The 15,918-nt window shown below is 41.1% G+C and overlaps 1 protein-coding gene across 3 annotated transcripts in view; it reads right to left on the minus strand.

Annotated features, from left to right (window-relative positions):
* LOC133550997 (tenascin-like) overlaps window positions 1-15,918 on the minus strand; it is a 274,146-nt gene that overhangs the window by 96,494 nt on the left and 161,734 nt on the right. For all 3 annotated transcript variants that reach the window (XM_061897231.1, XM_061897222.1, XM_061897238.1), the window contains exons 4-7: window positions 5,549-6,769; window positions 4,526-4,789; window positions 4,339-4,454; window positions 352-505 (exon numbers count right to left, since the gene is read on the minus strand). In XM_061897231.1, coding sequence (XP_061753215.1) covers window positions 352-505; window positions 4,339-4,454; window positions 4,526-4,789; window positions 5,549-6,769 — 1,755 coding nt within the window. The remainder of the gene's footprint in view (window positions 1-351; window positions 506-4,338; window positions 4,455-4,525; window positions 4,790-5,548; window positions 6,770-15,918) is intronic.

Raw genomic sequence — 15,918 nt, forward strand, 5'->3', positions numbered from 1 at the left:
TCCCGCTTGTGCCATCCTAGTCACTGCCGTTGTGTCCTTGGGCAAGACACTTTACCCACCTGCTCCCAGTGCCACCCACACTGGTTTAAATGCAACTTAGATATTGGGTTTCACTATGTAAAGCGCTTTGAGTCACTTGAGAAAAGCGCTATATAAATATAATTCACATTACTATAGGCTATTCCGCTGTGAATGGATTTATTTGTGCACCCCGAGTGTTCATGGACACAATGCTCCATTTAAGTCGACCTCGCATAAAAAGTACGGAGCGGTAAACAAAGCGGAAATGTGCGTCCCAACAAGAGGTTCGGCGTAAAAAAAAAAAAAAAAGTGCAAACTCTGCACACTCACTTGTGACCACACTCTTGGAGGCAGGCGGTCCACGCGTCTTGTTCTTCACCACCTCCAGCTTCACTTCGTACTCTTGGCCAGGTCCAAGGCCCGACTGTTCAAATGTGGTCTCTGGGCGGCCCAGGGAGTTCAGAATCTCACCGTCCTCCTCTTTCTGTAGCAGAACACACAAAGCTTTGAAGACTGATGCCCATGCAATATTTTTAATCCCTGCATTGTAGTAAAATATGATTTAAAACTGACAACATGAAGCATTTTGTCTTCAATAGTATTAGCATGTTCCACCCGGCCTTTTATTTCATATTGTTGCCCCCTACTGGTTCCTCTTAGTATTTCCCCTGCAGATTATTTTACTTTTCTATTTTTTGTCATAAAAAAACTAAATTTATGCCTACTCTGCCTATGTCTCTGCATCCCGGGGTCCAACCCGACACAATGTTCCGATCAGCGTTTTATGCTGCTGATTCTGATCAATCAATCAATCAATCAATGTTTATTTATATAGCCCTAAATCACAAATGTCTCAAAGGACTGTACAAACCACTACGACATCCTCGGTAGAACCCACATAAGGGCAAGTAAAACTCACACCCAGTGGGACGCCAGTGACAATGATGACTATGAGAACCTTGGAGAGGACCTCATATGTGGGCAACCCCCCCTCCCTCCTAGGGGACCGAAAGCAATGGATGTCGAGCGGGTCTAACATGATACTGTGAAAGTTCAATCCATAGTGGCTCCAACACAGCCGCGAGAGTTCAGTTCAAAGCGGATCCAAGACAGCAGCGAGAGTCCCGTCCACAGGAAACCATCCCAAGCGGAGGCAGATCAGCAGCGTGGAGATGTCCCCAACCGATACACAGGCGAGCGGTCCATCCTGGGCCCCGACTCTGGACAGCCAGTACTTCATCCATGGTCATCGGACCGGACCCCCTCCACAAGGGAGGGGGGGGGAGAGAGGAGAAAAAGAAAAGAAGCGGCAGATCAACTGGTCTAAAAAGGAGGTCCATTTAAAGGCCAGAGTATACAAATGAGTTTAAAGGTGAGACTTAAATGCTTCTACTGAGGTAGCATCTCGAACTGTTACCGGGAGGGCATTCCAGAGTACTGGAGCCCGAAATGAAAAAGAACTATAGCCTGCAGACTTCTTTTGGGCTTTAGGAATCACTAATAAGCCGGAGTCTTTTGAACGCAGATTTCTTGCCGGGACATATGGTACAATACAATCGGCAAGATAGGATGGAGCTAGACCGTGTAGTATTTTATACGTAAGTAGTAAAACCTTAAAGTCACATCTTAAGTGCACAGGAAGCCAGTGCAGGTGAGCCAGTACAGGCGTAATGTGATCAAACTTTCTTGTTCTTGTCAAAAGTCTAGCAGCCGCATTTTGTACCAACTGTAATCTTTTAATGCTAGACATGGGGAGACCCGAAAATAATACTTTACAGTAATCGAGACGAGACGTAACAAAAGCATGGATAATGATCTCAGCGTCTTTAGTGGACAAAATGGAGCGAATTTTAGCGATATTACGGGGATGAAAGAAGGCCGTTTTAGTAACGCTTTTAATGTGTGCCTCAAAGGAGAGAGTTGGGTCGAAGATAATACCCAGATTCTTTACCGAGTCACCTTGTTTTATTATTTGGTTGTCAAATGTTACGGTGGTATTATTAAATAGAGGTCGGTGTCTAGCAGGACCGATAATCAGCATTTCCGTTTTTTTGGCGTTGAGTTGCAAAAAATTAGCGGACATCCATACTGATACTGATCATCCATGACTGGGAATGTCTGATCCCGAAACTGATATGCATTGACTATAAATATTTAATTGTCGTTTTTGGAAGTGTTATTATCTGTGTAGCAATGTTTACACAATATAAATATAAACTACTTCGTTATTTTATTTTGAATACAACATTTTAATTAAAAAAAGTCAATAGTATGCCATTCATCCATCCATTTTCTACCGCTTATTGCCTTTGGGGTCGCTGGTGCCTATCTCAGCTACAATCAGGCGGAAGGCGGGGTACACCCTGGACAAGTCGCCACCTATGCAATAACTACAAAATTAAAAACTTCTATCTGTTACTTCTTTAAATTATTATTATTTTTCCCCCCTCAAAGTCTGCCTGTGTCCAGGGAATTAATCCTTGAATTTTGGAAACATTAAAAATAAACATGCGGTTATGTCCCTGACTTTTTGATTGATTGATTGATACTTTTATTAGTAGATTGCACAGTTCAGTACATATTCCGTACAATTGACCACTAAATGGTAACACCCCATTTGAACCCAGTCCCCTTTGAGCAGGAGCAAGCTTTATAACCATTCAGCTAAGTACCGAGTTATATGACTTAAAAAGTTAGCATGTGACAAATACCAAGTTTCGACTCTGCAATGTACACTAAAGTGGCTAAAATAGTTAGCATGTATCAAGTACAGAGTAGTATGAGTATGAGATGTAAAGCTGCAAAAATTGCTCATATAGTTAGCATGAGTCAAGTACCGAGTTATATGACTTTAAGAAAAATGGCTAAAAAATTAGCTAAAAAAGTTAGCATGTGTCAAGTACCAAGTTATGACTCTGCAATGTACACTAAAGTGGCTAACATAGTTAGCATGTATCAAGTACAGAGTAGTATGAGTATGAGATGTACAGCTGCAAAATTAGCTAAAAAATTAGCATGAGTCAAGTACCAAGTTATATGACTTTAAGAAAAACGGCTACAAAATTAGCTAAAAAGGTTAGCATGTGTCAAGTACCAAGTAATGACCCTGCAATGTACACTAAAATGGCTAAAATAGTTAGCATGTGTCAAGTTCCGACTTGTATTACTTTGAGAAAATAGCTACAAAATTAGCTAAAAAAGTTAGCATGTGTCAAATACCAAGTTATGACTCTACAATGTACACTAAAATGGCTAAAATAGTTAGCATGTATCATGTATAGAGTAATATGAGTATGAGATGTACAGCTGCAAAAATAGCAAAAATACTTAGCATGAGTCAAGTACCGAGTTATATGACTTTGAGAAAAACAACTACAAAATTAGCTAAAAAAGTTAGCATGTGTCAAGTACCAAGTAATGACCCTGCAATGTACACTAAAATGGCTAAAATAGTTAGCATGTGTCAAGTTCCGACTTGTATTACTTTGAGAAAATAGCTACAAAATTAGCTAAAAAAGTTAGCATGTGTCAAATACCAAGTTATGACTCTACAATGTACACTAAAATGGATTCAATAATTAACATTTGTCAAGTACAAAGTAATATAAGTCTGGCATGTACGGCTGCAAAAATAGCTAAAATCATTAGCATGAGTCAAGTACCGAGTTATATGACTTTGAGAAAAACGTCTACAAAATTAGCTAAAAAAGTTAGCATGTGTCAAGTACCAAGTAATAACTGCAATGTACACTAAAATGGCTAAAATAGTCAGCATGTATCAAGTATAGAGTAATATGAGTATGAGATGTACAGCTGCAAAAATAGCTAAAATACTTAGCATGAGTCAAGTACCGAGTTATATGACTTTGAGAAAAACAGCTACAAAATTAGCTAAAAAAGTTAGCATGTGTCAAGTACCAAGTAATGACTCTGCAATGTACACTAAAATGGCTAAAATAGTTAGCATGTGTCAAGTACCGAGTTATATGACTTTAAGAAAATAGCTACAAAATTAGCTAAAAAAGTTAACGTGTCAAATATCAAGTTATGAGTCTACAATGTACACTAAAATGGCTAAAATAATTAGCATGTGTCAAGTACAGAGTAATATGGGTCTGGGATGTACGGCTGCAGAAATAGCTAAAATAGTTAGCATGTGTCAAGTACCGAGTAATGTGAGTCTGGGATGTACGGCTGCAGAAATAGCTAAAATAGTTAGCATGTGTCAAGTACCGAGTAATGTGAGTCTGGGATGTACGGCTGCAAAATTAGCTAAAACAGTTAGCTCGCTAACAGCTAGCATCAATTTATACTCACAGTATTTCTAAAGATGAGGTTCCAGCCATCAAAGGGGATGTCAAGAGGGTCCCACTGTACCTCTACCGACGTCTCCCTCACTGCCTTGAACTTCAGTCCCTCTGGCTCAGGAAGATCTGAGGTGATCAAAAACCATCGCTAGACTCTGGCTCGTTTCCGCACAACATATAAAGTCGAAGGTTCATACATGTTGCCACCCTCGCGCTAACAGGAACACTCCTCTTATCGTTGAGGATCGCGTACACGCTGACCAGATACTCGATGCCAGGTTCCAGTTCTCTGATCGTGGCCTTCTTCTGGTTCCCGGGCACCCGCACATCCAGCTCCAGACCTCCGGGGGCGGTGGGAACGTAGATGATTTGGTACTCTGTCACCAGCATCTCGTTCCGCCAGGACAGGTCCACCGTTTCAGGTGAGACCTCTTCCACTGTGAGGTCCTTTGGAGGTGAGACTGTAAACATATACAGGGAGTCAGCGCTTCCAACTTAGACCCGGATATGGTGAGAAAGACACGGAAAGACGCACGTTTGCGGCACCTTTAGTTAGGAAAAACTGAATCCTTCATCTAAATGGGAATATATAACCCCAGTAAGAGCAGACATTGTCCAAATTGCGCAGTGGAACCCACCTTTTCAGTAATGCGGACGCTGTATCGATCTGTTGGGGTGAAGAAGGAGCTGAGCCGGAAGGCAAAGCTCTCAATTTACCGGTCGATCTACGTTCCCATCCTTACCTATGGTCATGAGCTTTGGGTTATGGACAAGATCATGGGTACAAGCGGCCGAAATGAGTTTCCTCCGCCGGGTGGCGAGGCTCTCCCTTAGAGATAGGGTGCGAAGCTCTGCCATCCGGGAGGAGCTCAAAGTAAAGCCGTTGCTCCTCCACATTGAGAGGAGCCAGATGAGGTGTTTTCGGGCGTCTAGTCAGGATGGCACCCTTAGGGCACGTCCAACCGGTAGGAGGCCACGGGGAAGACCCAGGACACGTTGTGTCTGTGTCTCCCGGCTGGCCTGGGAACGCCTCGGGATCCCCCGGGAAGAGCTGGATGAAGTGGCTGGGGAGAGGGAAGTCCGGGCTTCCCTGCCTAGGCTGTTTCCCTGCCTGGGCTGCTGCCCTCGCGACCCGACCTCAGATAAGCGGAAGAAGATGGATGGATGGAACCCACCTCTGTCCCTTCTAAACCAGAAAACCAATGAAGTAGTATCCTTACCTTCAGAGCAGTCTTCACCGATGAAACCCTCGTCACAGACGCACACCCCGTTTTCACACCGTCCTTGGTTCTGGCAGTCCTCTGGACAGGTCAGGATGGAGCAGTCCGGTCCGGTGAAGCCTTCATAGCACACACAGCTGCCGTCATTGCAGTAGCCTCTGTCCAGACAGTTTTTAGGACATGTCTTCTCGCTGCAGTCTTCGCCAGTGAAACCCTTGTGACAAACACATTGTCCTTCCACACAGTGACCACGTCCGTGACAGTCGTTGGGACAGGTCAACTCGCCGCAGTCTTTTCCAGTGAAGCCAACAAAGCAAACACAGGTCCCGTCCGTACACTCCCCACGCCCCATGCAGTCTTTAGGACAGGTCTTGACGCCGCAGTCCTCGCCGGTAAAACCTTTGTCGCACTGACACTTTCCGTCGACGCAGCGTCCACGATCTAGGCAGTTGTTTGGACAGGAGCGCTCACTACAGTCCTCTCCTTGGTGTCCTTCATCACACACGCACTCTCCGTCGACGCATTGGCCTCTGTTGCTGCAGTTTTCAGGGCACGACAGGACGGAGCAGTCGTTGCCCTCAAACCCTGGGTCGCAGATACACTTCCCGTTGAAGCAATGGCCTCGCTCGTTGCAGTTCTGGGGACAGGTGCGCTTAGCGCAATCCTCCCCGCTGTAGCCGGGCCGGCATACACACTGTCCGTTCACACAGATGCCGGCGTTGTTGCAGTTGCCCGGACACGTGAGCTCGCCGCAGTCTTCTCCGGCAAAGCCCTCGTCGCAGAAGCAAGTGCCGTTGACGCAGCGCCCCCGGTCGTAGCAGTCGTTTGGACAGATGAGCTCGGAGCAGTCGAAGCCCGTCCACGGCTCGTCGCAGACGCACTCCTCGTCCACACAACGCCCGCGATTAAGACAGTTGTTGAGGCAGTTGGTCTGGGAGCAGTCCTCCCCGACGAAGCCCTCCTCGCACAGGCAAGACCCTTCGACACAGTGGCCGTAGTTGCCGCAGTCCACCAGGCACAGCTCAGTGCTGCAGTCGTAGCCGGCGAAGCCCTCAAAGCATTCACATTTTCCGTCCACACAGCGGCCTTGGTCCTGGCACTCATTGGGGCACTCGGGGTCTGTGCAGTTGGGGCCTTTCCACCCTGGATCGCATACGCAGCTGCAGGTGTCAGCGCTCCAGTTCCCACGGCCGTTACAGAAAGGCTTTGTGGAGACTTCCCCTGAAGGATGAGATGGAAGGAGAGATTATTTCAAAACCATTCACAAAGAGAACCAACACGAGAACTGTTCAACTGATCATCTCATATTCCTGGGACAATCCCAGGATACTCCCCGAAATAGCAGTGAGTCAGTTGAAGAGGAATACTTGATTGACTCGAGTCAGTCGGCACAGAGCACATGTGCAGCTAAACCAGACATGACTCCTGGTTCAGTGAAAAACTTGAGAGTGGTTAGCATGCTAACATTTTTCGGTATACACCTGAGAATCATGTTATTTTGCTAGCATGGCATGCAACATTTTAACGTTAGCATACTAATATGTTCCGTTAATTGTCCAAGTTTATGCCTAAAATTAATGTATTTTGTTATTTGATGCTCTCTTGCTAACATGCTAACTCTTAGCATGCGAACATTTTTAGCTAATTTTGCCCGTATATATGTAAGTGTTATGTAGTTTGTTACTTGAGGTGATTTTGTCACTATGCTAATTGTGAGCTTGCTAACATTTTTCGCTAATTTTGCCGGTTCATATGTAAGTGTCATGTAGTTTGTTATCAGACACTATCTTGCAAACATGCTAACTCTTAGCAAGCTAACACTTTTAACTACTTTTGCCAGTACGGACGTAAGTGTCATGTAGTTTGTTACTTTAGTGGATTTTGTCACCATGCTCATTGTGAGCCTGCTAACATTTTTTCGAAAAATTTTGCCAGTATATACGTAAGTGTCATGTAGTTTGTTTACTCGAGGCAATTTTGTCACCATGCTAACTGTGAGCCTGCTAACTTTTTCCGTTAATTTTGCAGGTAAATACCTAAGTGTCATGTAGTTTGTGATTCAACGTTATCTTGCAAGCATGCTAACTCTTATTGAGCTAACATTTTAGCAATTTTTGCCGGCATATACGTAAGTGTTATTTAGTTTGTTACTTGAGGTGATTTTGTCACCATGCTAACTGTGAGCCTGCTAACTTTTTCCGTTAATTTTGCAGGTAAATACCTAAGTGTCATGTAGTTTGTGATTCAACGTTATCTTGCAAGCATGCTAACTCTTATTGAGCTAACATTTTAGCAATTTTTGCCGGCATATACGTAAGTGTTATTTAGTTTGTTACCTGAGGTGATTTTGTCACCCAGGCTAATTGTGAGCCTGCTAACATTTTTCGCAAATTTTGCTGGTTCATACGTAAGTGTCATGTAGTTTGTTTTCAGACGCTATCTTGCAAACATGCTAACTCTTAGCAAGCTAACACTTTTAGCTACTTTTGCAAGTACAGACATAAGCGTCATGTAGTTTGTTACTTGAGGTGATTTTGTCACCATGCTAATTGTGAGCCTGCTAACATTTTTTTTGCAAATGTTCCCGGTATACAAGTAAGTGTCATGTAGTTTGTTACTAGAGGCAATTTTGTCACCATGCTAACTGTGAGCCTGCTAATTTTTTCCGTTAATTTTGCAGGTAAATACCTAAGTGTCATGTAGTTTGGTATTCGACGTTATCTTGCAAACATGCTAACTCTTAGTGAGCTAACATTTTAACTATTTTTGCCGGTATATACGTAAGTGTCATGTAGTTTGTTACTTGAGGCGGTTTTGTCACAATGCTAATTGTGAGCCTGCTAACATTTTCCGCAAATTTTGCAGGTACATACCTAAGTGTCATGTAGTTTGTTACTCGACACTATCTTGCAAACATCCTAACTCTTAGCAAGCTAATATTTTTAGCGAATTTTGCCGGTACATACATAAGTGTCATGTAGTTTGTTACTTGAGTAATTTTTTTTTTAAATGCTAATTGTGAGCCTGCTAACAGTTTTAGCTAATTTTGCAGGTATATACCTAAGTGTCATGTGGTTTGTTACTCGACGCTATCTTGCTAGCATGCTCATTTAGCATGCTAACTATTTTAATGCAAACATAACAACATGTTCATTTAATTGTGCAAGTACACACCTAAAAGTAATGTATTTTGTTACTTTATAATAGCTTACTAGCATGCTAACTTTAAGCATGCAAACATTTTTAGCTAAATTTTCAGGTGCTTGCCTAAGTGCCATATCGTTTCTTACGTAACGCTATTTTGTTTTTACGCTAACTCTTAGCATGTTAACATTTTAGCTAATTTTGCAGTTATACACCTAAGTGTTATGTAGTTTGTTACTCTACGCTATTTTGCAACCATGCTAATTTTAAGTGTGCTCACTATTTAGCAATATTAACATTTTAACACAACCATACCAACATGTTCAGTTAATCGTGCAAGTATACACCTAAAAGTAATGTATTTTGTTACTTGATGTTAGCTTGCTAGCATGCTAACCTTTAAGCATGCTAACATTTTTAGATAATTTTGCAGGTGTTTGCCTAAGTGCCATATCGTTTTTTAGGTGATGTCTTTTTTGTTTTTATGCTAACTCTTGGCATGTTAACATTTTTAGCTATATTTGCAGTTATACACCTAAGTGTTATGTAGATTGTTACTCTTTGCTATTTTGCAATTATGCTAATTTTAAGTGCGCTAACTATTTAGCAACATTAACATTTTAACGTAAGCATACAAACCTGTTCAGTTAATTTTGCAAGTATACACCTAAAAGTAATGTATTTTGTTACTTGATAATAGCTTGCCGGCATGCTAACTTTTACCTAACTTTGAGAATGCTAATATTTTTAGCTAATTTTGCTCATATTTGCCAAAGTCACACATAGTTTGTTACTAGACACTATTTTATTTCCACGCTAACTTTTGGCATGTTAACATTTTTACCTAATTTTCCAGGTCTTGACCTAAGTGTCATGTAGGTTTTTATTCGACGCTATCTTGCGACCATGCTAATTGTTATCACGGTAACATATTTAGCAAATTTTGCCAGTATACACCTAAGAACATTAGTATTTTTAGATGTATTTTGTTTCTTGATGGTATGTTACTAGCATGCTAACATTTTTAGCGAGGTTTGCGGGTATTTACCCATTAATCATGTAGTTTGTTACTTTATGACCATGCTAACATATTTACCTAATTGTAAGACTTATTTCATTTCTACTTGAAGCTTACTCGCTATCTATTAAATACTTTTTAATTTAATTTTGCAGGTATGCATTTGAGACTAATAATCCTTTTTGTTAAAACTGTCCATTTAACATTAATCGTGTGTTTATTAGAGGACATTTAAATGTTAACCAGCTTTGCACACATTAAGAATCTGTAGGACTGTTTGTATCGTACTTGATATCACACACAAGTAAAAGCACTGCAAGACTGCTTGTATCGCACATGATATCACACAGAAGTAAAAACGCTGCAAGACTGCTTGTACTGTATCACACATGATATCACACGCAGGTAAACACACTGCCGGAATGCTTGTATCACACATGATATCAGACACGAGTAAATACATCTCATCAATGCTTGTATCGCACATGATATCACACAAGTAAACACGCTGCAGGGTGTCTTGTATCGGACATGAGATCACATCACACACATGTTAACAAGCTGCAGGACTGTTTGTATTGCACATGATATCACAGACAAGTAAACACTCTGCCGGACTGCTTGTATCGCACGTGTAATCACACACAAGTAAAGACGCTGCAGGACTGCTTTTACTGTATCACATATGAAATCACACAAAAGAAAACACACTGAAGGGCTGCTTGTATCGCACATGATATCACACACAAGTTAACACGCTGCATGACTGCTTGTATCGCACATGATATCACACACAAGTAAACACTGCAGGAATGTTTGTATCGCACATTATATCACACACAAATAAATACACTGCAGGACTGCTTGTATCGCACATGATATCACACACAAGTGAACACACTGCAGGACTGCTTGTATCGCACATGATATCACACACAAATAAATACACTGCAGGACTGCCTGTATCGCATATGCTATCACACACAAGTAAATACATCTCATCAATGCTTGTATCACACATGATATCACACACAACTAAACACGCTGCAGGACTGCTTGTATCGCACATGATATCACACACAAGTAAACACTGCAGGAATGCTTGTATCACACATGATATCACACACAAATAAATACACTGCAGGACTGCTTGTATCGCACATGATATCACACACAAGTAAACACACTGCAGGACTGCTTGTGTCGCACTTGATATCACACACAAGTAAACACACTGCCGGACTGCTTGTATCACACATGATATCACACACGAGTAAATACATCTCATCAATGCTTGTATCGCACATTATATCACACACAAGTAAACACGCTGCAAGGTTGCTTGTATTGGACATGAGATCACATCACACACATGTTAACAAGCTGCAGGACTGTTTGTATCGCACATGATATCACACACAAGTAAACACTCTGCAAGACTGCTTGTATCACACATGTAATCACACACAAGTAAAGACGCTGCAGGACTGCTTTAACTGTATCACACATGATATCACACAAAAGAAAACACACTGAAGGGCTGCTTGTATCGCACATGATATCACACACAAGTTAACACGCTGCATGACTGCTTGTATCGCACATGATATCACACACAAGTAAACACTGCAGGAATGTTTGTATCGCACATTATATCACACACAAATAAATACACTGCAGGACTGCTTGTATCGCACATGATATCACACACAAGTGAACACACTGCAGGACTGCTTGTATCGCACATGATATCACACACAAATAAATACACTGCAGGACTGCCTGTATCGCACATGCTATCACACACAAGTAAATACATCTCATCAATGCTTGTATCACACATGATATCACACACAACTAAACACGCTGCAGGACTGCTTGTATCGCACATGATATCACACACAAGTAAACACTGCAGGAATGCTTGTATCGCACATGATATCACACACAAATAAACACACTGCAGGACTGCTTGTATCGCACATGATATCACACACAAATAAATACACTGCAGGACTGCTTGTATCGCACATGATATCACACACAAGTAAACACACTGCAGGACTGCTTGTGTCGCACTTGATATCACACACAAGTAAACACACTGCCGGACTGCTTGTATCGCACATGATATCACACACGAGTAAATACATCTCATCAATGCTTGTATCGCACATGATATCACACACAAGTAAACACGCTGCAGGGTTGCTTGTATCGGACATGAGATCACATCACACACATGTTAACAAGCTGCAGGACTGTTTGTATTGCACATGATATCACACACAAGTAAACACTCTGCCGGACTGCTTGTATCGCACATGTAATCACACACAAGTAAAGACGCTGCAGGACTGCTTTTACTGTATCACATATGAAATCACACAAAAGAAAACACACTGAAGGGCTGCTTGTATCGCACATGATATCACACACAAGTTAACACGCTGCATGACTGCTCGTATCGCACATGATATCACACACAAGTAAACACTGCAGGAATGCTTGTATCGCACATGATATCACACACAAATAAATACACTGCAGGACTGCTTGTATCGCACATGATATCACACACAAGTAAACACACTGCAGGACTGCTTGTGTCGCACTTGATATCACACACAAGTAAACACACTGCCGGACTGCTTGTATCACACATGATATCACACACCAGTAAATACATCTCATCAATGCTTGTATCGCACATGATATCACACACAAGTAAACACGCTGCAGGGTTGCTTGTATCGGACATGAGATCCCATCACACACGTTAACAGGCTGCAGGACTGTTTTTATTGCACACGATATCACACACAAGTAAACACACCGCGAGGCTGCTTGTATTGCACATAATATCACATACAGGTAAACACTCTGCAGGACAGCCTGTATTGCACATGATATCACACACAAGTTAACACTGCAGGACTGCTTGTATTGCACATGATATCACACAAGTAAACACTCTGCAAGACTGCTTGTATCGGACATGATATCACTTATTTTAAGTGCAAGTTAATACATATTTTTTTGTTGGTATCGGACCGATATCAACATAAAAAATGATCGAGACGTCCCTAGTTGATAACTAGCGTTGCGTAATGTCAGTATTGCACTTGGAACGGGTCCTATAGGTTCTTAGAATCAATGCAATGCACTGCAGTTCTTTTCAACGTCAACACTTGAATAATTTATTTGAAAAAAAATTCTCTGGAAGAATCTTGCACACTCAGCGACAATCACATGGATGTACCTGCAGACAGTAATGAGATGTACGTGTCCTTTTTAGAGGAACAATCATGCAGACCTTTTTGATATTAATTTAATGTTATTTGTCAGGGATTTCTTTTAGTGATGATATGTAAACATATATACAGTATATATATATATATATATATATATATATATATATATATATACACGCAAATATATAAATATACATACGTACATACATATTTATTTATATATATACACATTAATATACACATATAGGTACATACATACATACACACACAAATATATGTGTGTATATATATATATGTGTATACACACACACACACACACACACACACACACACACACGCACACATTTTTATACATAAATATACATATATACATACATAAAAACACACACACATATATACATACATACTAACTCCGTTTCCATATGAGTTGGGAATTTGTGTTAGATGTAAATATAAACGGAATACAATGATTTGCAAATCCTTTTCAACCCATATTCAGTTGAATGCACTACAAAGACAAGATATTTAATGTTCAAACTCATAAACTTAATTTTTTTTTGCAAATAATAATTAACTTACAATTTCATGGCTGCAACACGTGCCAAAGTAGTTGGGAAAGGGCATGTTCACCACTGTGTTACATCACCTTTTCTTTTAACAACGCTCAATAAACGTTCGGGAACTGAGGAAACTAATTGTTGAAGCTTTGAAAAAGGAATTCTTTCCCATTCTTGTTTTATGTAGAGCTTCAGTCGTTCAACAGTCCGGGGTCTCCGCTGTCGTATTTTACGCTTCATAATGCGCCACACATTTTTGATGGGAGACAGGTCTGGACTGCAGGTGGGCCAGGAAAGTACCCGCACTCTTTTACTACGAAACCACGCTGTTGTAACACGTGGCTTGGCATTTTCTTGCTGAAATAAGCAGGGGCGTCCATGATAACATTGCTTGGATGACAACATATGTTGCTCCAAAACCTGTATGGACCATTCAGAATTGATGGTGCCTTCACAGATGTGTAAGTTACCCATGCCTTGGGCACTAATACACCCCCATACCATCACAGATGCTGGCTTTTGAACTTTGCGCCTAGAACAATCCGGATGGTTATTTCCCTCTTTGTTCCTGAGGACACCACGTCCACAGTATCCAAATATAATTTGAAATGTGGACTTGTCAGACCACAGAACACTTTTCCACTTTGCATCAGTCCATCTTAGATGAGCTCAGGCCCAGCGAAGCCGGCGGCGTTACTGGGTGTTGTTGGTGAATGGCTTTCGCTTTTCAGAGTAGAGTTTTAACTTGCACTTACAGATGTAGCGACCAACTGTAGTTACCGACAGTGGTTTTATGAAGTGTTCCTGAGCCCATGTGGTGATATCCTTTACACACTGATGTCGGTTTTTGATGCAGTACCGTCTGAGGGATCAAAAGTCCGAAATATCATCGCTTACGTGCAGTGATTTCTCCAGATTCTCTGAACTTTTGTCAGGACTTTGACGTGGATTAATTTTGCTTCTTCGATGCAGAGAGGATACGGGACGAGCCAGGCGTGAGTTCAGGTACATGGTTATTTATTTTTACACTAAATACAAAAATAATCAAACAAAGGGCGCTCACAAGGAGGTATAATACCAGGCTATAACTACAAACGTGAAACCAAAACACTTGCTCAATGGCATGAATGAACTATAAACAAAAACAGCACGATGGCATGGCAATAAACAACTAAAACAAAACACTTACTGTGACAAAAATAAGAGGCATGAACAGCAAGGTGTGTGGCAGGTGATCGAGGGCATGAAGGATGTGCAGCAAGCAGTAAGCAATATGCGGGCATGAAGGCAAAATGCAAAGTTCCCAGACCGATGGACAAAAAGTAAATGCCTTAAATGGTAGCTGTGGTGATGAAAAACAGGTGCGGGACTGAGGGCAGGGGCGTGACAAGGTGGGAACTAATGAGTAGCCATGGTGACAAAGAAAACAAGGAAGTGCAAACGCAAGAGCTGAATGTCCCAAAAAAATAAACATAACATTATCAAACATAAGACCTGCTTCACAGGCATGACAACTTTTTGATGATTTTACGGACCGTAGATGGTAAAATCCCTAAATTCCTTGCAATAGCTCGTTGAGAAATGTTGTTCTGAAACTGTTCGACAATTTGCTTACAAAGTGGTGACCCTCGCCCCATCCTTGTTTGTGAATGACTTAGCATTTCATGAAAGCTGCTTTTATACCCAATCATGGCACCCACCTGTTCCCAGTTAGCCTGCACACCTGTGGGATGTTCCATATAAGTGTTTGATGAGCATTCCTCAACTTAATTAGCATTTATTGCCACCTTTCCCAACTTCTTTGTCACGTGTTGCTGGCATCAAATTCTAAAGTTAATGATTATTTGCGAAAAAATAAAAAATGTTTATCAGTTTGAAGATCAAATATGTTGTCTTTGCAGCATATTCAACTGAATATGGGTTGAAAATGATTTGCAAATCATTGTATTCCGTTTATATTTACATCTAACACAATTTCCCAACTCATATGGAAACGGGGTTTGTATATATATTTATTAGGGCTGGGCAACGATTAAAACATTTAATTGAAGTTAATCGCACTATTTCTCTGATTAATCGCGATTAACTGCATTGTATACGCAAAGCCCAATAATGAATTCAAAAGTAGTGTGTAGTGCACCTTTATTGGAATATTCTCCCACATGAACAAAAGCGCCAAAACATTTGTTGTGCAAACACAATTTAAATCAGTCCTTGTTAAACAGTAGCAGTTAAATAGCATATTTTAGGAAAATCAACTCAAAAAATGTAAATACAAACATTTAAGCTTATTACTACCACTGTCAGGGTATTTAAGTTATCCTGTTTGTTATGGAAAATAAATATAATCTACATACAAATCTCTGAGCCACAATCAAAACATCCGAACAGGCAATT

The sequence above is a fragment of the Nerophis ophidion genome, linkage group LG01 (assembly GCF_033978795.1).
Source record: "Nerophis ophidion isolate RoL-2023_Sa linkage group LG01, RoL_Noph_v1.0, whole genome shotgun sequence".
Taxonomy (NCBI): Eukaryota; Metazoa; Chordata; class Actinopteri; order Syngnathiformes; family Syngnathidae; genus Nerophis; species Nerophis ophidion.